Source organism: Acanthochromis polyacanthus, chromosome 5 (assembly GCF_021347895.1).
Source record: "Acanthochromis polyacanthus isolate Apoly-LR-REF ecotype Palm Island chromosome 5, KAUST_Apoly_ChrSc, whole genome shotgun sequence".
In the NCBI taxonomy this organism is placed as follows: Eukaryota; Metazoa; Chordata; class Actinopteri; family Pomacentridae; genus Acanthochromis; species Acanthochromis polyacanthus.
In genome coordinates this window covers 16,847,990-16,872,882 of record NC_067117.1, presented here as the reverse complement: position 1 = coordinate 16,872,882, position 24,893 = coordinate 16,847,990, and the positions used below count along the sequence as shown (strand labels likewise).

General features: G+C 40.9%; 1 protein-coding gene across 2 annotated transcripts; it reads right to left on the bottom strand.

Moving 5' to 3' along the window:
- Window positions 1-468: 468 nt before the first annotated feature.
- Window positions 469-24,558, bottom strand: gdf11 (growth differentiation factor 11). 2 transcript variants are annotated; one of them, XM_022197439.2, is made up of 3 exons: window positions 23,671-24,558; window positions 9,180-9,553; window positions 469-3,937 (listed from the first exon to the last, which is right to left on the bottom strand). In XM_022197439.2, the coding sequence occupies exons 1-3, from the start codon at window positions 24,083-24,085 to the stop codon at window positions 3,557-3,559; spliced, it is 1,170 nt and encodes a 389-aa protein (XP_022053131.1). In that variant the 5' UTR covers window positions 24,086-24,558; the 3' UTR covers window positions 469-3,556. The 2 variants fall into 2 exon arrangements, with proteins under 2 accessions (XP_022053131.1, XP_022053132.1); XM_022197440.2 differs by having other exon boundaries at window positions 469-3,934; window positions 23,671-24,556.
- Between the last annotated feature and the right edge of the window lie 335 nt (window positions 24,559-24,893).

Sequence of the window (24,893 nt, the reverse complement as noted above, 5' to 3'; positions counted from 1 at the left end):
CGAAATAGAAAATTTAAATACTACTTTTAATAATATCTCAATAATTATTCTACACACAAACCTTTTTTAATGTATTTCCATGGTTGTTACTGACTGCACACCTGTACGCTTTAAAATGTGCCGTTTGAGCCATAGTGACTGCATGAACAGAAAATCTGTCATAACCTTGCTATTAAATGCTCCTCTTTTGGGCAATTTAGTTGGAGGCAGATTACAGTATTTTGATGATTATGTCGAATTCACAATTTGCTGGAAAGTAATCTGTGTTTAAACACATAATTAGTACTTCAGGTGGCTAATATGAGCAAACTTTAGATTTATGTGCCACTAACATTTTCTGACTGCAACTGTTCTGCATTTGTGCTTCTGTTACTCTACATTTTAGCTTTTTTTTGTTGTTGTTTTGATGCAAAGTTCCATATTGGCACAGATGCACTAAAAGCAGTAAGGAGTAAACAGCAAATCCCATAAGCTAAATAAATGATTTATTGTACAAAAGAAAAATGACAGTAAATAAACAACAAAAGGCAAAAATAATTGAACAGTTATTCATATGCACAACCATTAAACTACAAAGTTGGGGTGATTTTTTTTCTTAACTACACAAAGAACGGAGGAATGAAGGGGGAAAGTGAGAAAAACGTTAGAAGCGGTGAACCTGTCCAAAACATCATAAATGTCAACATTTGGGTAGGTATTTACATAGAGATTTCTTACTCTCATATATTTATATGAAAAAAACTCTCACACATACCAGTATACAAACACGAAAATTCAAAATGCAACTTCTCAACAGCTTTAACCATAGTTAAGCCACAGATGTGGGCACAGCTAATTATTTCTTTTGACCACACATTACCAGAGCCGCTACCATCAGTCACTCTGTCAATAACTCAATCTGAACCTGAGAGCAAGGGGACCCTGTGGTTTCATCTACATTATTTTTGGAGGGGATGAGGGGAGGTTCTTATGAGTTAAATGTTTGCACAGATTAATTAATGACATTTTTTCGTATTTATTTAAAAAAAGCAAGGTGTTTAGAAGGCTGAAGTGAGGTAGACAGACTTTGAAATTCATTGTAATTATTATTAATAAATAGACAATTGACCAGTTTAATTTTTTCTTCTCCAACCACTGCCCCTAAACCAACTTTTTCCTCCCTTTGAAATGTTCTAGCATATTCCTGCGATCACAAAAGTTACAGCACACAACATGTCATCTTCTACTTTGGCTAACAATCCCTGGATACTCCTCCCATTCTTACATGGGTGCTTTCACTTAAAACACACACAAAGGCAAAAACACGTCTATGCAAGACAGTCGACACATTGTTTAAGTCAAAAGGATGAAGTCTCTCTCTAACGTGGTAACAGATTAAAGTTGATGGGCGGGCCACTTCCAGTTAAAGCATTCTATGTTCATTGATCCAGACACTTATTACACACATGACTTATCACCCAAAGTGGGCTTGGAGGCCTTTCAGGCCGCTGGTACAGTACGTCCAGGTTCCAGATTGGATCGAAGTGTGTGAGTGTATGGACAGGCCCCCGCTTCAGACAAAGTCAGGAAAGTGTGATGGTATCAAAAAGAAGTAATAACCTCTCTAGTTCACGGTTTATCACCAGAAGCTTGAATAGTTTTTTTTTTTAATCCTATACTGTACAAGCTCTCTTGTGCTTGGTAAAACACAAACAACACTTTACCTCCTCACGCCATGAACGTCCCATAGTGCAAAATTTATTGTTGGTAAGGTAGAGTGCCCCAAAAAAGGTTTTTGTACCCCTTTTTAATATATACATATATCATTTATATATAATGTCAGAAGGCTCTTCCTTTATCCAACAGCATAGTGCTTTCGTTTATAACAAAAGGATATCTTTGCTTTGACATCCAGGAGACAAAGACAAGCTTCAAGCATACTAATCTACTCTGTGTTCAAGCACTAACAATATTTTCTCCATTAGGACAATGATGATACGGTTGAGGTTGAAGTGGATGGGGGCATTTCAAAATGCAATCAAACATGTTCTCTAAACTAAAGTCAGTGGCTGAGTTATATTCCCTTGATTATTTATTTTTTCATTTTGTTGCACGCTATGTGGTTTGTTTTGAATTATAAAAGCTAGATTTTCTTAGTACAGTACTGCAGTTAAAGGATTTTGCATTTTCTGAAACTACCATCGAGAAAAAGTGAATGAAGTGGCTTGACAGGAGTAATGTAGCTACTGCTCTTTCTTAATTTAAGTGTTTTTTTGTTTTAGTTTTTTTTTTTTTTTTTTACACAGATGCGAACACTGATCTAAGTAGAAATATGTAAACTTCTAGTGATACAACTGGAATCATGTTTTGTGCTACTTTGAGCTCAATAATTCACCTAGATTATAAGAGGGTGAACATTCGAGCACGGCAACCTTTGCATGTGTTTTTTCAGAGTGTGGATTCTGTTTTGCTATTACATATTCAGTCCCAAGCCTCTTCAAGTTATGAAACAGTGCATTTACTTCTCTGCTGAATGTGTTAAAGTGTATTTTCCCTTGTTGGATAAAAGGTTCTTGTCATCCTGCAGGATTTGCTCTCCTCCTCCTCTTCCAGATGTGAGAGTGCATCTACATCTCAGTTTTGTTTTAGACTTTAGTGTGCAAGACAAACTAAAACTGCATTACGTACCTTTGCAGAATGACAGAAACAGCTATACCGACTTTAATCATCTGCTTTGAAAGATACGGTTAAACTAGTATAACCTCTTCTCTTTCCTTTTATTAAGTTTTACAAGACTAAAATAAAAGATCAAAGTAACTGTGAAGAGGTTTTCGTAGATACTCGAGAATGTCACACTGGGGTGTTATACATTAATAGTGGGTATAGGTTTGGTTTTGGATCTCCTTAACACTTTACATCTCTAAACATCTGTAAACAAGATTTTGGATTTATCCTAACAGTATCTCCAGACGTGAATCCTCCTCACACTAGTGTGTATTTTGTGTTTTTCTTTTTAGTTACAGTGATGGATTGCAAAATAATTCTGATCATGCCCCCTTGCAAAACATTTTCGTGGATCAAATCTCACCCGCAAGTAAGTGTATCTGCAAAATTAGATATTTCCAGACTCACCTTAGAACTGAAAATTGCTTTTAAAATATTGTAAATGCTTATGTCTCCTGCCATCTCAATCCACTAACCTGGACATTTCACAAAGATGCCATTAAAAAAATATTAAAAAACCCACAGAACTAAGACGTACTCTATGACATAGTCGTGTCTCATTTACCGTTTTCTGAAGCTGCTCCACAAGCACAACCTCTTCAAATCATTCAGAATGTACTGCATTTCCATCGCATAGTTCTTTTTTTTTTGATTCATATTTCATTCATAACTTTTTGTACAGTTAGAATCAATTTAAATACTGGAAAAATGGAAACCCAGTGGGATGCTTTTGTGGCCGAGCAAAAGTGAGATCTGGTGCCGAGGAGTGGGTTCTGGTGCTGGGGAGGAGCTCCGTAAGGGTTTTGGGTGGTTTGACGTGGGCTGTACACGAGTGTGTGTCTCCTCCTGCAGCCTAAGAGCAGCCACATCGATCCACCACCATCCCCGGGATCTTGCCGTGAATGATCTGCTGCTTGTCATTGAAGTAGAGCATGTTAATGGGGGACATCTTGGTCGGGGTACAGCAGGGCCCTGCCGAGCCTCGAGGGTTGGCGTGCTGCACCAGGTGGGTGTGCGGGTATTTCTGCATGAACATGTACTCGCACTGGCCGGAGCAGTAGTTGGCTTTGTAGCGTTTGGGGGCAATGATCCAGTCCCAGCCAAACGCCTCGAAGTCCACAGTCAGAGGGTAGCGGCAGCAGCGGGACTCGGTGGAGTGCTCGTCGCAGTCCAGGCCGAGGTTTCTCCGAGAACGTTTGGTCGTCTCAAGAACCTTCACTTCCAGGAACGGCTGCTGGAATCAGGGGGAGGAGGGGCAGGACAGACGGAAAGAGGTGGTTATAAGAGAACAACAGCAGAGTCATCGCAGAAAATGCAAATATCTGACATTTTGGTGAATCTGCTTATTTCTTTTCCGACAGTTGAGCATATTTCTTGGATAAGAAAATGACAGACAATGAAATGGGCCTTGAAGAGGAGGCTTTTTTTTTTCCTTGTATGGCAATATTATTCTAAAAAATATGGAAAAACTCTTAAAACAACAACAACAAATATAAGGAAAAATATAGAAAATATAGAAAATTTCCACATTGTAGAAGATTTGGCCACATTAGCTCCTCTTTAAACCTCTGAGACTTGCAGTTACTCGTATTACAGAGGCTAACACATGTAAGCCCTTTGAGATATGTAACTTTGATGGATTTCTGTTAAAGTTTCTTCGAAGTTTAAAGCACAGTAAGATATCTGTTGTGTCACCCACTGCACAAAACACAGTCCTACAACAGTAATCTTGTGTTCATTCATATCCATTTCATGCCTGCAATTCAGACTTGTGCCACGTTGAACGTGACACATAAACTGTTATTAGATCCATTCTAGTAAGACTGTCATCCCAGCATGTATTGAAAAGATTAGTACCATTTTAACGTATCAGGAAGCAAGTAGCTTAGCTCTTAGCTTAGCATTCAAGGATAGAGTCAGCAGAGGCTTAAATCTTCCCACAGTTGAAGAATGTACTTCCAAGGCTCATTATTTAGTTTCATCTGTTCTAGTCTGACTCACTGGATGTAGACGATGGGTTTAAGTCTATCATTGGATGCACATTTCACGTACTCTTCCTCTTAGCCTTCTGCAAGCTACGCGTTGCCACTGTCAAAGTTCCCTTCAGTACAGGAAACAACAACAACCTTTGAGCAGCAGCTACCAGACTGTAAACTTCAAATTGTACAGAGGATTATTCAGTAAGGTCCTTCTAAGGTTTTCTGTGAATTCGCCATTCTGCCACTCTATCACTATTTCGAGGAGATGGTGTTGCGGCGTCCTTCGCTCAGCTCGTTTTGAAGTAATACAAATGAATGTGTTTCTCCACATGAGTAGAATGATGATGAAGTTTCCTATGAAAGCATAAATCTGTACAGAAACAGGGATGTAAAAGTGACAACTAGTTTGAGGTTTACACAGGCTACTTTTTGGTAAACACTTTGTTTGTCCACACAGTTCTTCTGTGAAGTGTCTCTGTTGTCTGCCTGGCAAACTCACAACAAAAACAAAATAAAGAATCATCTGCACTTCTGTTTTACTTGTTCTTTTGCTACTATTGAAAACACTAAAGCCAGGTCCAATTTATTTGTTCTGTTGCCTGAAATAAGTATAAACTGATAAATAAGTTTGTATTTTTCAGCTAAGTTTGTAGCAGTTCACTTTCTATTTTAGGACAATGACACAGTAAATAATTGTGTCAGCATTTCCCCCCCAGAAATTTACTGCCTCAATTTAAGATGGCAAAACTTGTTTTTTTTCTGTTTGGAAAAACATTAAATGATTAAGATGAAATGCATTAATCAGTTATCTTTAAAGGGGCTGAGAGAAGTATTTTTGTATTTTGGCAAAAACAGACCAGTTGCTTGTCCCATTGTCCGGTCTTTGTGCTAAGCTACGCTAACCATTGCTCAGCTCCAGGTTTATGTTCAATAAATAGGTATGAAAGTTGTATCAATCCTCCCATTTAACTCTTGTAAAGACAAAGATTAAGCACAAGCTCTGAGCTTTGTTGTTTGAAGTGTGTTTATAGTGTTCCTCTTAAACTGACATGGAGCTCTGTCACTACTTGCACAAACATCTTTTCATGCACATGTTTGTCAGCCTGGTGGAGACAAAGAGCTGCACAAACATCTTACTTATGCAAGTGTGGACGACCTTTGACCTTTCTCTTGTGCATTGAATCCACTATTTTTAATGTAGCTGAGCTACAAAGTGAATGTTTTCTGCTAAAAACACAAACTGATGATCAGTGTAAACCAGGGGTGTCAAACTCAGTTCCTGGAGGGCCACTATCCTGCATGTTTTAGATGTTTCCCTGCTCCAACACACCTGATTCAAATGATCAGCTTATCATCAAGCTCAGCAGAAGCCTGATAATGAGCCTGATCATTTGAATCAGGTGTGTTGGAAGAGGGAAACATCTAAAACATGCAGGATAGTGGCCCTCCAGGAACGGATCTTGACACCCCTGGTGTAAACAGTTAAAACAGATGTGTCACGAGAGGCAATTGTGTGATGGTGATGGTCACACTGCCACGACTCCCTTGGATGCTTGGATTAAACAGAACTATCTCTAATGTTATCAGTGACAGCTGTGGTTGTCTTTAAAAGTCATAAATAACTGATGTAAAAATGACTTTAGTCCAGCACAGCATTGTCATAGTTTGTTGGCTTTTTACCTCTCGTACCTACTGGTAAAACAGTCAGAAAAAGCTTTAACCAGTTTCTAATTCCACATCTACTCATTTCATATTTAATCTCATTTTATTACTTTTTTGGTCACTTTTTAAAGAAGTAACACAGCGTGCCATTTGAGCACTTTTTCAAAGCTCACTGAAACAAGCCTTTTCTAACACTGATGGCCGACTCTGTATGCTTGGTTTGATCCATGACCCAGGAGGTCATCTGCAGGCTACCATAACCTTGACCTTTGGGCGAAGCGAGTGGATCAAATATTTTACTCCATCATGTTTGTTTTACAAAGCCTTCTTCTCCCCACAGTGATTCCAGCTGGGCTTCAGCACAGTGTTTTGTGACGCATTCAAAGGAGGAAATAAGCTGAAAGGCTGTTGTGGTGAGACCATGTCAGCTTGGCCTTTAAGGCTTTTGTTGTAGAAAAAAGACCCAGAGGATCAGGGAGAAGCAGAGTTTGACTCTTTCTTGCTTGTTGTGTTTTGTTTTATTTTTATACACTTGCCTGTGTTTTTGATCTTTTCCTTTTTTTGTGGAAGAATAATATTGCACACTGCTGTGTGCTCAGAGGGCAGCGATTTATTGGCCAAGACACCAGAGCTGACCTCTGATATGTGTTGTGAAGATCTGACCCAAATAACCACTTGGTAAATATTTGGTGTTGCTTAACTGGGATAAGTGGCCTACATAATTCAACATAGATGTTGTATGTAACTGTCAGTCGCAGTGACTCTGGGTTTTCTAACAGGATTAATGGTTCACGGATGGTTTTGCTTTGAGACTGAAGTTTGAACTCATCCGTGCAGCCCCGTCCATTACGTGAGACCCAGAGGTTCACCATTAAAAAAAGAATCTAAGCAAATATGTAGGCCAAGACAAGTGCAGTGATAAATGTTGTGTACGTTAAAAACATCCCACTTGAGGCCCAGAAGCATCCTTTCAACCGAGGATGTTTAAGGAAACTCAAACTATTCAGAGTGAAACTACTCAAACTATCCATCTCACTTATTTGCTTCAAGTGATTTACATTTTTCACGAGAGAAGCCATCATGAAATAAGGATTTAGTTCATATTTTCATCTACATACATACAAGAAAACATGCAAATGCTCAACCTGCACACAACAAAAAAGTACATAAACTTTTTTTAAAGAGTGCGTACAGTCATTGCACTGTGTAAACTGTGTAGTTGTTGTTATTCATGCTGGATTTAATGATGGGATGCAAAGATGAATAAATTATAAATACTAGGCCAAACAAAGCAGCTGTGTTTTCTCTGGATGAAACTAAATAGACCGGAAATGACTAACATATCTAAATGAAGTGTTCTAAGTATAAAACTACAAATGGTGTTTCAACACATCCCTGTTTTGTAGATTTTACATTTTTAATTGCACTTCTTTTTTTAAAATATACACTATTTGGTATTAGTGAATATGACATTATTTGAAATGGCGTAAAATGAATCTCCTCCTGTGTTCTTACATACACACTTCAAAAATCTCTTGTGATAGTTCTAACAAACTAAACTTTTGAAGACAGAAGTAACCGGAGTGGCAGAGGATCATTTGTATTATGCAAGCAGCGGCCTTCAAATCTTTGGGATCAGTGGCTTTACTTTAGCGGGGAGCTGTTCTGTTTCCAGCCTGACTATTTCATTTAGGTGGTTAAAATGAAATTTTCACGCACAAAAAAACGTGCCAACTGCAACCATATGCTCCTTTAAAGAAGCCCTGCTGTTAGCTGCTTCGCTCATGGTTCAAAAAGTGGCTTTTGATATCAGCATGGTGCACATTAACATTCCTTTGGGTTGTTTTCTAGTTTTTAGTATTTATAATGCAGACTGAAGCTACATGATGCAAAGACTTCCATTTTGGAGGGGGCTCAAATCCACTGACAGTTTGTTTTAGACTCTTTTTTTTCAGATTTTATTTGTGGTCTGTGCAGTCACTGGATTTCATGAATTTAATTCAAACAGAAGAAACAACCTATAAATCTTTAAAGATGGAGTCTAATTCTGGAGAGACATTGCTGATATTCTGCTACTCAACATATTTTAATAGTTAGCCTTTGTCAGATTCAGCATTCTTCTTGGACAGAAGCAGCAGCTGGGCTTCCTCTATGACAGCTGTGATATTTGTTGAATTTGACAGAAAGTGTATTGAACTAGAATCACTGACTCTATGTACAATCTACTGAACATGTTCAATGTCACGTTTAGCCTGAGCTGAGCAAGTTTAAAGTCTCTGCAAGTTGGTTTGGATAATTTAATGAAATTACCAGTGTCTATATTAGGAAGCAAGAAACACTATTCAGAAGCAAAAAACATACCAGCATGCTCTAGAGATGGAAACGTTTCAAAATGTACTCTGAAACAAAAATAAAGCATCAGGGATACAAGACCAGAGGTGAAGCCCAACAAAAGTTAAGCATAATGCATCTGCATCGGTAATAATAGCCTCACCAGTGACTTCTTGCAACCTTGTAGAAATATCCAACTTAGATTTTTCTATTTTAAGTTGTTTGTTTAATATATAAAAGAAAAAATGTGAGGAGAAAGAAAATAAGATGACCTGCAGAACGACACTGTTGCTGTCTTTTTTCCTTAATGACTATTTGTTCAAGTCAGTCTTAGCCCAGGCCACCCATGATGCACAGCGGATCTCAAATGTTGCTCCAACTGATTTTTGCTGCCCTTAGTTGATTGAAATATGAACTGACATCTGCATATGCATAAATATGAGCTGTACTGATGTGATTATTCCCCCACCATCTTGCCCCAGGGACAGGTCTGAGGGTCCTTACCAGCCCCTCCTCTCCGGGTCGCAGCGAGGTAACAGCCAGGTCATTGCCGCTCTCATCAAAGGCGTTGATGTCGATTCCCCAGTTGGTGTGGGGCTGTTTGAACCAGTTCTGCAACACGTGCTTAAAGTCAATACTTTGCCAGTGGCCGACCCTGGAGTTGAGCTCTATCTTCAGGGAGCGGATGCGGATGTGGCGGCTGCCCTGCTCCGTGACGGGCTTCAGCCGCAGGATCTGCAGGTAGACGGTGGAGGTCTGCTGCAGCGGCCGCAGATACACCCACAGCTGGGCCTTCAGCACCTTGGTGAACATCAGTTTGGGGCTGAACTTGAAGAAGCAGCAACTGGGTTTCCCATTCACCTGCACCAGGGGCTCCGCTGTGGAACAGAGCACAGAAGCATTTATATACGGACACTCTATACATATGAGATCAAGATTATCATCAGATAAATGACTTTCAATTCACTTACACACTTCCATTTGACCAAAGCCTAACTTTATCCGTTAAACCGCAGAATTATCTTCCTGAGCTTACATTTTTTTCATTGAACTCATTCTTTTAATATCACAAATAATAAATAAAAAACATTATTACTGCTATTTTGAGAAATAATGAAAACATCATGTCCTTCATATCAGAGTTTGTCTGTTTGTTTGTTTAACAAGTAATTTTACACTAAGTATGTGGGACAAGCAAATGCAAAATCATAATTTTCATCATTACCATAATTAGCAGCAGCAGGATCTAAGTTCATTCATGCACTCCGTTGCATATATTATTAATAACTAAAAAAGGATCCTTCAACCAGAGCCAAGTAAGAACTTCAGCCAAATAAGAAATTTGCTCAGAAAAGGGGAACACAGAGTCAGCAACATCTTCCAGCAGTTTTCAAGTATCAACTCAAACTGGTGCATCTTTCATAAATTCACAGAGCAAACAAAAAGGTTTTATTGCTGAAGTGAAAATGGGATTTTCCCTGTCTGTAATCCTGAAAAACATCCCCGTTTGGGAGGCTTTGTTGACATTATTATGAATTCTTCGAAACCACAAATCACAGCACCACTTTTTGTCTTTGAATTTGACAAGAAAGATGCGTGTGTTCTGCAAATCGATGATGAAGACTTTCACAGCTCTGCATGGCAGAGAGAAGTGACAACACTCTGACACATTTGGTGTAGCTCCAGTGAATGAATTCACATTCGTAATATACCGCCAGTAGCTCAATAACACACTGCTTTTGCCAACATATTTATTATTTTACACGGAATGTAATCAAGTTGTTGTGATGAAAATTAACCCTATTTGTGAATCATACATTTTAAGTAGCTGTGATTTAAAGTGTGAGAAAATGATCAGTGTGTCTTTTGCAGCATCAAATCTAAAACAGCAACGCCTGCACTGAATCTGAGAATGATGTTTTTCTGTAAACTGACCGCTGTCCTCCGTCTATCCACATGACGGCTGCCAGTCATCATATGCGCACTGGGTCCTGCTGGTCGGTCTATTCAGTCGGGTTACATTTGTGATTACATTAAGGTTGGAAAACAGATAGATTTGCATATTAAAACAAGAATCAGTAATGGTGGCCAGTGGCCAGATGGTAACCTTAGATTCCCCTGGGTCAGTCATAATGAAATGGTCTACCCCTACATTACCAGTAGCAAAATTAAAACATTCCAAGTTTTTTTAGTGACTTCACCTTTGCTGAAAATATATTAGGGGTGTGGATTAAGGGTTACGTCAGAGAGCACAAGGCGTCTCCTAAAATAGGCAGATTTATTCCTGTCATGATCTTGGGCTCTGGTGTTTCTGTGATTTGCACCACATGTCAAATCTGCACATGGTTCATTTACATAGACCTCCATCTGATATAATGACATCCATCCATTGAATTCACACATTCATTTCCATGTAAAGCGTTCATTTATTAAGGGAAATTTATTCTGTATCTATCTGGCATAATAATGTGCCAACCGAGTACAATAGAATATTTAATCTGCCCATTATCTCTAAGCAGATTTGACATATTACAACAGCAGATTTTGGCAAAAAAAAAAAAAAAGAAAGAAAGAAAAAAGTCATTTTTTTGTCACTTATCTTGAAGGGGAGTTGTTGTTTTGGCTTTTAAAAGAAAAGAAGAAAAAAAAACAGTATGGACCTGTCAATCATTGCTAAATCTGAGGTTTCTCAGGCAACCTGCAAATGCTTCCTGGGTCAAAAGGTTATTTGGCACCTCAGCCTAGTTAAGAAATGGGATCAGGGGTCAAAACCGTCAGCCTCTTTACATCTCAGGGGTGCTGGGGAGGGGCAGCCCTAACAGCCAGATTGAGATTGAAGGTCAAGGTCGACCCTATGGCAATGGTAATATGTCTTTCTTCACATCACGCCTTTTCACCAGAGAATCATTTGAAATCTCAGCGACACAACAGTGCTGAATCATCCACAGTTTGTTTTTGTTTTGATTAGGGTGGAGATTCTCCAGCCAATAGTGAATTGTTTATCAAACCTCAATTGACCAGGAGGGAACACTGCAACCGGCTGTTTTTGTTTTTTTTTACACTAAACAAGTATTGTAATTGAATTATGGGCATGTATTGAAGGATATGAATTCACTGAGGTACAGATGGACTATCCATTAGAAGAGTCCAGGGCGAACATTGAATAAGGGCCAAGCCAGGGACAGACGTGGTCCTTCAGCCTGTATTTCCAAGGACAGTCATTAGTGAGTGTAAATTATACAGTGTCTCACGCTGGACAAACAATATGTCAATGTTCCTTTTGGTGGGTTGCTGGGGTCACAGCAATTAACGTGGGTGTTGTTGTGTTTGCTCATCAGCACAAAACTGGCAATGAATGATTCTGCAGTTTGCTTGGGGTTTACTTGCGATTACTACTTTTTTCTTTTTGTTGTTTTTAAATCGTTGCAGATGGGGGACGGACAACCACCAGCTCGTCCTTTGCAAACTGTTTTCATTGCTATTGTTGCGCTGCTGAGAAAAAAAGAGAAAGTAAAACAATTCAGCAAACACTTCAGAGCTGAAACGGTTCAGGTTCTCAAGCAGAGGCCTTTCTCGAGAAGGAGTAACCTGAGAAGCCGGGCCTGTACACCGTGATCCATTTAGGACCGCAGTTATTAAACACACATGCACAACATATGAGCTACGTTATGTTAAACAATGCCTGCATTGATAGGTGAAATCATTTTGTGCCTTTATAGATCCTGTAAGTGCACGAGCTAGAGGCGAGCCGCGGAGGATAAATGCCTGCAGCTTAATTACACCCCACGTCTTGGCAGAGAGCTCCGCCAGTGCACAACGAGCACAGCTAGCTTGTAAAGATCAGAAAACCAATGGGGCATTTAATCCTTCTACCTGAACTAACTTTTCTCCTGCCACCAGAACACATTACTGCTGGAAAGCTTATAATTTTACTGCAACTGCAAGACTGCTATTTTATGGCTTAATTTCCTGGACAATTTACTTAGTTACAGCTCAGTGCTTTAACAGTCTGATTTCAGTCCCGCAGTAAAGATCATTTTAGATTTTGTGTTCAGCACCACCTACTGGAGCGATAACAGCTCTCTGCTCAGCCTAACTGAAGATGAACTTACAGTGAGAACGCTGCTCTCATTTCACTTCAGCTGAAACCCACGTGAAGTATGGACAGAGGCTGTGTTTTTCCAAAGGAAACAGGTTTGTTTTGCTTTTCCTCCTCATGTTTCCAGCCTGCTTCATTATTACAGCAGCTTATTTCCCTGTGGTATAATTGCAGCATATGCAGCGCATGAATTTTATTGCCAGCACACAGCAGGCCTGCAGGTGAGCCTATCAAACATCTGGTGGGGTCCCTGGGTACCTGTGTTCCATAGTTAGCCTCCTATACATGCATGTAAGGGGAGGCATATAGAATATAAGGTTTTATTCCCCACGCCATCTGTCCACTTTAATATGATCGCAGCCCATTTAAATGCTTTTAAATAACCAAACACAGTCATGTTGTTGAGGGGGAGACGAGAACTGAGGCAGTTGAAAACAGATGGACGAGGATTTTAAGGTGTTAGTATGCAATGACAATCTTACATTTTACCAATGAGTAAGGCTAAAAGTGATTCTTTATAAGTCAAACTGGTATAAATTATTCTTTGATTATCGCAATTTCACAGAGGTTTCTACAGTTTTGATGATGCTGGTGACCATGACTCTTCATGCTGTCAACTTCTGCAATGAAGGGCTGCGTTACTATATTTACATCAACAAAAAACTCTCTACTCAAACATCACAACATGGTAAGAAACCTTACAATGTAGCATTTTCTGTTTCATACCCATATCTTATTTTTTGCCAAATATGCAGCAAAGTACAAAAATTAAACTGGATGATAAATTTGCTTCACAGTGAAGCGTCAGATAGTTTGATGGGATTTATCACACAGATGTTTCTAAGCTTTAAAAATGACCTTGACACTCACATTTGGGAAAGAAAAATTATCCAAACTGTTTGCATGTTGTGTAGATGTGTGGTAACATATGCCAGTCAGGTGAAAATACGCAGCTCAGATGGGGTGGGGAGAGAAATGGTCATCTATTGTTAATGTCCAAATGGATATTGCATAGTGGTATAAACCTAGATAGGACTTTCATTTGCATATATATCTATATTTTCTTTTCTTAATGGGAAATGCAAATGTGCCATTTTGTGGTGAGTGTGTGTTTGAGAGCCTTCGCGTTGAATAAATGTGACTCTAGGGTATCCCCACGCACCTCGGCATATTAATCATCGTGACACGTTCACGACCCTTCTAATAAGACAGGGGCCACAGTGCACCCCCTCAAACATCCCATCCCACCCCAGCCCCACTCCCTCTTTGTCTCTCGGCCAGTCCCAGGGGAGTGGAGAGGGTTGTGGGGGAGGCCGAGCTCGAGCTGAGGATAGAAGGGGGGAGTGTGTATGTGTGTGAAGTTAGACCCCCTCATTCAGAAGCCCTCCCCTGGGACAACGGCAGGCACAAGACTCCTATTAGGACTGAGCACAGTAGCCCCCCAGGAGCAACAAAAGACACGTCCTAATGCTCCCTGTTCTAGCTCAGTGAACACGCACACATGGAAACATGTAGCCGCACATAAACACACAACATGCACAAGCTCCAAACTGGCCGTGTGCAGTGAACACACTCGAAACTCATTGTTTTTAGTTTTACGTATGTTTGTATCATCGGGGGAACGTCTGCTGGACAGCAGGACAGGAAGAATGAGCGTGCAGTGAACTGCAATAAGGTGGACAGCTGGACAGCATGAAGCACGCCGGGGTCTCACCACTTGTGTTTGTGTGCATCCACACATACATGCAAGACATTAATGCCACGGCACGGCACTCTGCTCTGTCCAATGCAAAACTTTTCTCACACTTTACATAAGCAAACACCTAAACAGGACGAGACAGACAGATGGTTTGGATTGATTTGGAGGCTTTGTTTTTAGTGCTGCTGTTTTGTATTGATGACAGGCTTCAGAGGGGGAATGAATGCGTACATGTTAATTAAGCGTTGCCATTAAGTTCTTTTGGTTGTATTTAAAGGAACATCAAGTTCCTAGAGAAAGTCAGTGAAAAATGTCCTCTTGAAACTAAAATAATTAACATTTATTTTTGCTCCCTCATAGCTGAGCAGACGTTTGTTAATTCATGCCATTCAGAAGTAGCAACACAGATTTGGATATTATTTAGCTCTAAAGCGGAATTCCCTTGAATATCTTTTGAGTTTCAACCAAGTTTCCCAAAATACACTGAGACAGTGTCAGTGTTTGTTTCACCACACAAATTTATCATTATAACTGTCCTAAATTAAATTAATAGCTGAGTATTTGTCAAGTTTACAAGCTAAAGCTTCTGGAAATTTCTTAGTGTTGGACTTTCTTTGAAATGTGCAGCAACTTAACAGTGTGTTAGTTCACCCAAGTGTGTGTGGCATTCAGTTTAGCAGCAGCCCTCCTGTGAGATTATTGTTTCAGAAAAGGCCAAAGCCTGAGGCAAAAGGACGTAACACAGCAGTGACTGGTGGAAAACGGAAGGAAGGCAGTAATCACTCCAGAGGCGATCGAGTGCTTCTATTTTTCTCTCTGTCCATTATCATTTAGATAATAGAAACTCATACAGATGTAAAGATCATCTGGTGGTTTGCAGGCGAGTCATATGCCACTCCGTATGGTGATGATGTGATATATATTTCTTCAGTCGGTGTTATTTTATGCAACAGATTTCTACAGATTATCACCACCTGCCTGCCTACAAGCTGGTTCCACATTATCACATGCTACAAGTGATTTACAACAACACACACTGTGCAGCCACAGACCAACACATACACTCATTCAAGTCTGACACTGAAATAACAAGTTATTTATACATTTTCACAAGATTAGAGGGACTAGAAACACTCATTGTCATCGGTTACTTGTCTAATGAACATACAGCTAAACAATTCAGCAGTTGTAAATTTATGTAACATTTTATGAGGCTATGTTTGTGGATATTTGGAGCAACTGTGAGAAAAAAAAGTAATGAGAAAGAAAAACACAGAATTAATGCAAACCCATTAAAACAAAACAAGAATCAGGTCCCTGTACGCTATCTAACAATCACACTATCTTACAAAGCATTGCCTAAGATCTGCAGTGTATCACCTCCCTCCGACACCATCATCTACACACGTGGACAAAATTGTTGGTACCCCTCAGTTAAAGAAGGAAAAACCCACAATTCTCACTGAAATCACTTGAAACTCACAAAAGTAACAATAAATAAAAATTTATTGAAAATTAAATAATCAAAAACAGCCATTACTTTTGAATTGTTGATTAACATAGTTATTTAAAAAAACAAACTAATGAAACAGGCCTGGACAAAAATGATGGTACCTCTATAAAAGATTGAAAACTATTTGACCAGAGTGACATGATTAACTCAGGTGTGTCATTTAATTGACATCACAGGTGTTTCCAAACTCATAATCAGTCAGTCTGCCTATTTAAAGGGACACAAGTAGTCACCCTGCTGTTTGGTGAAAAGGTGTGTACCACACTGAACATGGACAACAGAAAGCGAAGGAGAGAATTGTCCCAGGACATCCGAAAAAAAATTATAGACAAACATCTTAAAGGTAAAGGCTATAAGACCATCTCTAAACAGCTTGAAGTTCCTGTGACAACAGTGGCTCATATTATTCAGAAGTTCAAGACCCACGGGACAGTAGCCAACCTCCCTGGACGTGGCCGCAAGAGGAAAATTGATGACAAATTGAAGAGACGGATCGTTGGAATTGTGTCCAAAGAGCCCAGAGCAACCTCCAAAGAAATTAAAGGTGAACTCCAAGGCCAAGGTACATCAGTGTCAGATCGCACCATTCGTCGTTGTTTGAGCCAAAGTGGACTTCATGGGAGACGACCAAGGAGGACACCACTGCTGAAAAAAACTCATAAAAAGCCAGACTGGAATTTGCAAAAATGCATGTTGACAAGCCACAAAGCTTCTGGGAGAATGTCCTTTGGACAGATGAGACCAAACTGGAGCTTTTTGGTAAGGCACATCAACTCTATGTTCATAGACTCAAAAACCAAGCATACGAAGAAAAGAACACCGTCCCTACGGTGAAACATGGAGGAGGCTCAGTAATGTTTTGGGGCTGCTTTGCTGCATCTGGCACAGGGTGTCTTGAAAGTGTGCAAGGTACGATGAAATCTGAAGACTATCAAGGCATTCTGGAGAGAAATGTGCTGCCTAGTGTCAGAAAGCCTGGTCTCAGTCGCAGGTCATGGGTCTTCCAACAGGACAACCATCCAAAACACACAGCCAAAAACACCCAAGAATGGCTGAGAGAAAAGCGTTGGACTATTCTAAAGTGGCCTTCTATGAGCCCAGATCTGAATCCCATTGAACATATGTGGAAGGAGCTGAAACATGCCATTTGGAGAAGACACCCATCAAACCTGAGACAACTGGAGCTGTTTGCTCATGAGGAGTGGGCCAAAATACCTGTTGACAGCTGCAGAACGCTCATTGACAAATACAGAAATCGTTTAATTGCAGTGATTGCCTCAAAAGGTTGTGCAACAAAATATTAAGTTATGGGTACCATCATTTTTGTCCAGCCCTATTTCATTAGTTTGTTTTTTTAAATAATTATGTTAATCAACAATTCAAAAGTGATGGCTGATTTTGATTATTTAATTTTCAATAAATTTTTATTTATTGTTACTTTTGTGAGTTTCAAGTGATTTCAGTGAGAATTGTGGGTTTTTCCTTCTTTAACTGAGGGGTACCAACAATTTTGTCCACGTGTGTATATTCACTAATGCATGACCAGAGTCAAATGTCACTTTTTTGCCATTTTCTGTAACTCCCTAGTACCAGCAGTTTTCTATACTGCAAATAAAATCACCATAATTGTGCAAGTAATTCATTACTGAGCTCTAAAATGGATTACTACTCAGAAAAAAACACATGTCAAAGAGGATTTCACGTGTTTTCAATCACTAAATTTTAGCTGTTAATTTGATAAGACAAGGCCTTGATCCCTCACTGGCTTCCCACCCACAAGACCATCCAGTTGTTTTTACTGTAAAGGATTATCAAGGTGAGAATTTTGATGCTTTACCCTCAAAACAATAAAACCACATAACATCATTATGCAGATGACGCTTTAATTTACCTCTGTCAGTAAGTTATAACACTCTGAAGCACTAGAGATGTCTCAACCTTCTATGGTGGCATACAAACTATAATACTGCTTTCATCTGGTATGGGTGAGGATGCCATTCAAAGTTTTAAACTAAACACAGACAAGCATTATTTACATAATCCTCCAGCACGGAACACATTTCTAGAGGATGCAATACTTGACTCTTGCTAACATTATTTAAACTTGCAGGCTAAATTTTGTGTGATTTATTTTTTCTCCTGCATGCCGTGCGCCTTGTGTAAAGTCAGTTGGAATGTAAATAAAATGTTTAATATAAACATGTGGCCAAGCTTAGAGGGAAAATAATCCAAAACAAAACATGCATATCAGTGTAGCAAAGATCACTTGTGCTGATACACAGACTGCAGAACAATTTTAACCGAATGTCCCGGATTTAAATGTAAACAGTTTTTTTTGGATTTTGATCACAAAACTCCTTCCTTAGCAGCCATTCCCCTTTAACATTCAAAAAAAGGTGCAACTCTTCTCCGTGGAAGGTTTTCTGTTCACTCAGCTACTGAAAAAAATCCCAGAAGCCACCCAAATCTGTCAGAGCCTGAGCCAAGAGTTTTCATTAAACACAAAGTCAGTGTGACCAGATTGTGCCAAACCTCCCTCTAGGAAGCATTTCCCTCCGTACTGTTTCCTCGAGAATTTCCGAGCAACATAAAATATCTATAGTGCCCCTTATGTGCTTCTCTTTATCCATCTGTGCTGTACATTATATAAACCAAACCTGGCTCTCGTCCCTAAAGAAATCACTTGAACCGTGCAATTTCACAACTTCCATAATGAATGTCCTGCGGAGCTGTGGGCACCGTGAGGAGGAACACAACCACAGGTGATAAATACAGCGAGAAGCTGCTCTCCTCCGCTGCAGAAAAGAGGCTAATTAAATTTTCATGTAGATAATCATGAGGTAATTCTCTGTTAATTGTGCTTCTCTCCGACACAGTGGCTCCCTCATGGGAACCAACATTATGCCCATGCAGCATTTCGTTTGCTTAAACGCCTCTTAGATTTAATGGACTCTTCCATAAACTGATCCTCAGCACCTCCTCACACACGACCACACAGAGCCTGAACGCATCCATCAACAATAATCCCCTCAATGATCTCCATTTTATCTGTTCACTCCCCTCCTCCTCCTCCCTCTCCTCCTCCTCCTCACTCATGTCCCTACATAGGGCTTAATTACTGGTGTGAAGTAATTATTTCCTTTATTAGTGAAACCTAACATCTGTTTCAGGTCTTTTTAATTGTACCTATAAACCCCTTCCATTATTTCTGTCCCTTTAGGATAGAACTGGGCTGCTTGTTGCTCCCTGTGGACTCACTACCCTTCTTCCCTTCACTCCCCTTCATACCCGCTGCACGAGCCGCGGTGCACCTAACTCCATCTCTGAAATCTTTTAAAGAAGCAACAAAGAGCTCGGCAGTGATACAGACAGAAAAAAGCGGGAGGCAAAAAATATTCTTGCACAGCCAAATTTAGATTAATGCAGTCCTTTAATCTATTCTCCTGAATAGCTTGTTGTATTTTTGATAAAGCATGCATCAAATTCTACAGCAGCATATTCCCAAATGCCAAGAGAGAGGACCGGCTGCAGCGACTGGTACATGGGAGCGTGGGAATAGAGGAAGGAGGGTGGAAGGAGTGAGATTCCTGGGGTCCTGGGGAAATTTTGTCCCTGTATTAATAGACTTTGGTCCCTTTGAAATTTTATTAGCCATAAAGTTGACAGTATGTTGTGCAATTTCTACAGTCCTACAGACCTTTCTTAAGTTTTTACTTCTTTTTAAACAAACCGGTCAGGCCCCAGCGTCCAAACGATTCAACACCAAACTTTATCTTTCCCTAAGCTGATGCCAGCAGCTACACAAGGAGAACAAGTGTCATCGTCAAACTGAGACCTCCATGGAATAAATAAATCTATAAAAACCTCACATAGTCATCAACTTCCAGCAAACACTGACCAGTGAGTTGAAGACAGTCTGACTTCTGCTGCTCTGTCCTTTTAGCGCTCTCCCTCTTAATTTTTATGGTTCCTGCACCTTCAGGAAATGACCCTTTTATAGGGTCAACACTATAAAAGACTTGTTTTTTTGTGGGAGTGGTTAGTAGATGAGTGTGTGTGTGTGTGTGTGTGTGTGCGCGTGTGGTGGGGGGATAAGTGTTCAAGTTACTACCGGTTCGTCATTGCTGCCAAAGAAAGAGACCTGATGAGGTTAATAGTCTCCTCTTCCAATATATCACAAAGCTGTGAACTCTGTGACCCTTTTTGTCAACAGGAGAACTTTTCTCTGGAGTGTGTGTGTGACTGTGTGAGTAGGTGTGTGTGAGCATCCTCTATGTGTCCACACAAGTATGCACACGGGGCAAATTTGCACACTCATACCTTTACATGTGTGGAGATGGACTGAAGAGTTGTGTAAGCCTGCGCTCATACCGAATGTGCCTCATTTAAACAGGATTACATAACGATGGCGGCAGAGTGCTTCCTAATGTCGGCCGAGGCATGATTACGATGCACAGAACAAAATGAGGGGAGAAAAAAGTTTAAAAGTGACAAGTCTGAGAGGTGAGAGTGATTTTAAGAGGTGTTTTTTTCTTTAGCCTGTGTCTCAACCGAAACCCAAACCTAGTGAGGTTTTGTTTTTGCAAGCAGCCACTGATTTCCCACATTTTAGATTCTCTGTTTGCTGGAATAAACGTGGAATCAAGGCTGAAAAGGGACAGTAAGACAGTGTTGCTGTCTGCTGGGTGCTTCAATACCGGACTAAATTACAGTCACAGCACGGAAAATAAATTTACTCAAAGCATAAAAAGGACCAGTAATGCAATAAGTGTTTAGCTACTGCAACAAATGATGATCTAAAAGCAGTAATGTGCCACTCCTTCTTCCTAATTCTGATCGTAGAAGCCACATAGTGTGTGGTTTAGTCAGCACCAAAACATACAGAGCCAGGCAGACAGACAAAAAGAAGGAGGAAGTCACTGGTGGCAGAGGAAGGTCTGCTCTAAATGTTGTGGACAGGTGACAAATGGGAGACTAGTGGGGTCAAATCCTCACCTCACCTCAGGCAAAACAAACCCGGATCTAAAATACACACTTTACCTACGCACAATTGCACACAAAAATCAATGTACTACAGCTTCTTGTGATGTGTTGATGCAAATGTATTTTTTAATTAAAAAAAAAAACACATCTCACTGGAAAACGACCCCGATGAACTGCTCAAAACTGAGTCACTTTTAATGCATAAGCAAAGCGCGGAGCAGTTACCTACACGACACGCTGCATAGAGGGAGATGTTTTAGTACATAAAGTGCCGCACTATGATATAAATAGACGTACTTTTCCATGAAATTTCATAGTAATTAGAGACCAGGAAGCATGGACCCTCTCAACCCCCACTGCGGCACCCACGTACCTTGAGTGAATACTAAGAAGCAACTCTGGCACAGATCCAGTTCAGTATGTACTGTGTGAACCCCCATGGCCCATCAAAGGCAGTGTGCACGACCATGAAAGAATGATTGGGTTCGAGGTGCACAGGGAATAGTGTTTGAAGTCCTTCCTTCTATCAGAGAGACCGAAAAAGGCACTTTTAATCCTGTGGGATCACTAAGGCGCCACAGGCAAAAGAGATGCACTCATTCTCTCAACTCTTCCACGAGTAAAAAGAAGAAGAAGAAGAAGAAGAGAGGGGGCGAATAGGGAGGGGGGGATGATAAAAAAACTGCAGCTGACGTATAGAGATGAAGCGAACAGAAGAGAGAGGAAGTGCTGTAGCATGACAGATTCAGCAGTAATGTCAGTCATTAGCTCCTCTGGCTGGCATGGGGCCGTCAGAAATGCACAATTAGCCGCCGTCAATGCCTTTTTCTGGCTTGACAAGGTATCAAATCGCTTTGTGCGTGCATGCATGTGTGTGTGTGTGAGAGAGAGAGAATGTGTTTGTGTGTGTGGATGTGAGGGTTACAAATATAATCCGAAGCTGCTGTTTTTCCTGTAGTGTACGGCAAGTGTGTTAGGCATCTCATCCTCTGTATTTATGGAGACGATTCATCTGCACATCACAAAGAGGAGAATCTCCATTGTCAGCATCCAGTCTATGTGTGTGTGGGCAAGTAATGAGAAACGGATAGATTACTTCAAGCGTACTTATCATTTCTTTTCCCGAAAGCTAACCGCCACGTGAAGTGAACTCTGATAAATCAAATCCTCTATGATCTACCTGTAATATTGAAGGCTTAAGCTGTGTAGTGATGCCCTAAAGGAGTCGCTCACGTGGGTCCAGAGCAACAGCAATGCTCAATTTTAAAGATTTAAAGACATGCCCGAGGTTCACCCGAGTGATGAATGATGTGATAACTGAAAAGTAATTACAGGCCAGATGCAGGAGCGCTGGAAAAGGAGAGATGTTAAGATGATATTTAAGTAGTTCACATGTCAGTTGATGTTTTTTTCCTGTGGTATAATGACAGAGACAGGTGGGCCTGTCTGGACAGGTGAGGAGGGAAAAGTGGTAGTAAAAAATAAGGAAATATTACAATTTACGTGCACCAAGTCAAAAACTATTCAATAACATAAGACAGACAGACATAGATAGATAGATAGATAGATAGATAGATAGATAGATAGATAGATAGATAGATAGATAGGCAGGCCTGTCTTTGTTCAGTCATGGAGTAAAGGAAAAAAGCTGATTATGAGTGTGTTTCATCCACCTCGTGCAGAATATATTACGTGTGTTAATGTTGTTGAACCCCGCGATTCGCCAGGAAAAGGTCACACACTCCCCTCGACCCGAAGTGATTCTCTGTCTTTGTGTACTCGTGGTGAAAAAAAAAAAAACGAGCTGCGCCTATAAACTTCGCATTTAAAAGGCAAGTGCAGCCGAGGGGGGCCGCTGCATGAGGGGAACAATAGCAGCTTTTTGGACACACTTTTTCTCACTGCGATGAACAGCAGGGAAACCGGTAGAGCCTCCTATAAAAGACCGAGAGAGCACAGCTGCCAGGGTTCAACAGTAATTTTATAAAATGTCTCCAAGGGGCCTGCCTGCGGTTTATCTGTGGATTTATAGGAAACTATAAGAGGGCGAGCAAATTGTCAGAAAGGGGAGGGGGAGGGAGGTGGGGGCCTCACGACGTGATCATAACTCCAGGATTGAATGCAAAAACAAAAAAAACAAAAAAAAAACAGAAGGCATAAAAGATAAAGTAATGCCTCTGGCAGCCAAATGCTGCGTTATCACTAATAATGCACTTGACATTCACACGGCTGTGCCATGTCTTTATGCTGCCAGTCAAACATGCGTCAAAATGGAAAGTTTTTGGTGTTTTTTTGTTTGTGACATGACAGCTGGAGGTGGACTGAGGAGCTAAAACACTCCGCTCCATCATCACCATGAAGACAAAAGTTCACCAGGCCATCTTGGTGCTGTCTGTTTCAGAGTGACGAGGCTCTTTATGCCGCTGATTATTGATTTATCAGCTTCGCGCATAATCCCTATTTTGACAGCTGTGGGCAACGCTTAACAGAGCCATTTGTCTACTTTTATCAGTCAGGCACACAGAGCTGAACCCCCTCACCAAAATGATTAAAAGTAGGCTATGTGGCTGACTTGAAAGAGCACCCAGTGGCTCCACTGTCCGCGCAGCAGGCCTGAGCCACTTCAACCTATCTGCTCCGCAATTACGCGCATGACGCATTTGGAGACAATATCGTTGTTGGGTTGTAAACTATTACTCACGCTCAGAGGCCATAGTGATCACTGACTCCGTGGTGGCGTGGTACTCGTCCTCTTCCATAAACTCATCCTGGGACGACGCGTCTCCCTGGAAGTCGTGATGGTCCAGGAGTTGCTGGAGCGGCGGCGCCTTGGGGAGCAGCTGATTCACCACCTCCCGGCTGATGTTGGGCGCCTGCTTGAGGCGCAACTTGCTCAGGATCTGGGACTTGATGGTCTCCAGCCTCAGCACTTTGCTCTGCTCCCTCCAAACACAGGCGGAGCACTCGTGGGAACCAGCGTCCTCGTCCAGTAGAGACAGCCCGGCATCCGTGGGCGTCTCGCTGGCAGGAGGCAGCAGCAGATTGGGCTCGTCGCTCCCCGACCGTCCCAGGGAGACGAGCACCATCAAGCACAGTAAGAAGTTGTACCTCGGCATGACGATGCGCGGACACCGGGAAATGCAACTTTGTTTTCTTTCTTTTCTGGTCTTTTTCCTTGCTTTATCCCGTTATATCCCTTCTCTCGGATGTGCGCCGCTCCTTGCCTCAGCCTACAAAAGGCAGGAAATCACTGACATGCATCTAATCCAATACGATCACCTCGAAGTTGCGTTTTGTGTGTGTGTGCAGCAGCAGCAGCAGCCTTTGCAATAAGTTTTCAAAAAAAAGTGCGTTCCAGTGTGTCTCGGTTTTGGCGGTTTTGACTGAAAGTGAACAGATTATCTGCCTGGTGAATGCATAGCCCGCTCACATGTAGTATAATGGCTGTTTTGGGGTCTTCTGTACAATTTAGTCCATGGAGGTGTGTGAATGTTCAGATGTGTCACTGAAAAATGTGCAAGTGCGGTCAAAAAGGGGCTCTTTATATATCTCAGCTGCCCGGTGTCGTAATCCGTCTCCATTGGCTAAGATTGCAACAAAAGGCTTTTAGGTCTGTCACCAAGTCAAGAAGGACAGAGCGAAGGGAGGGAGCGCGCACTGTTATGAGAGTAAATGTTTTTACAGTGCACAAACAATGTCTCACATTAGAGATAGAGACCAATTAGGTTTGTTATGATGACGGCAAACTATGGCTCACTGTGCCTCTTGTCCCAAATGCTATTTTAATGGTTTCTATCCAAAATAAAGCTGCACGGATTCCCTCGAATTCATCACATCCTCTCCTAAATCACACCCATACAAACATTTATATTGCATTTTTACGCATGACTATTCATCATGCAGGTCTATCCCTACGGTTATATG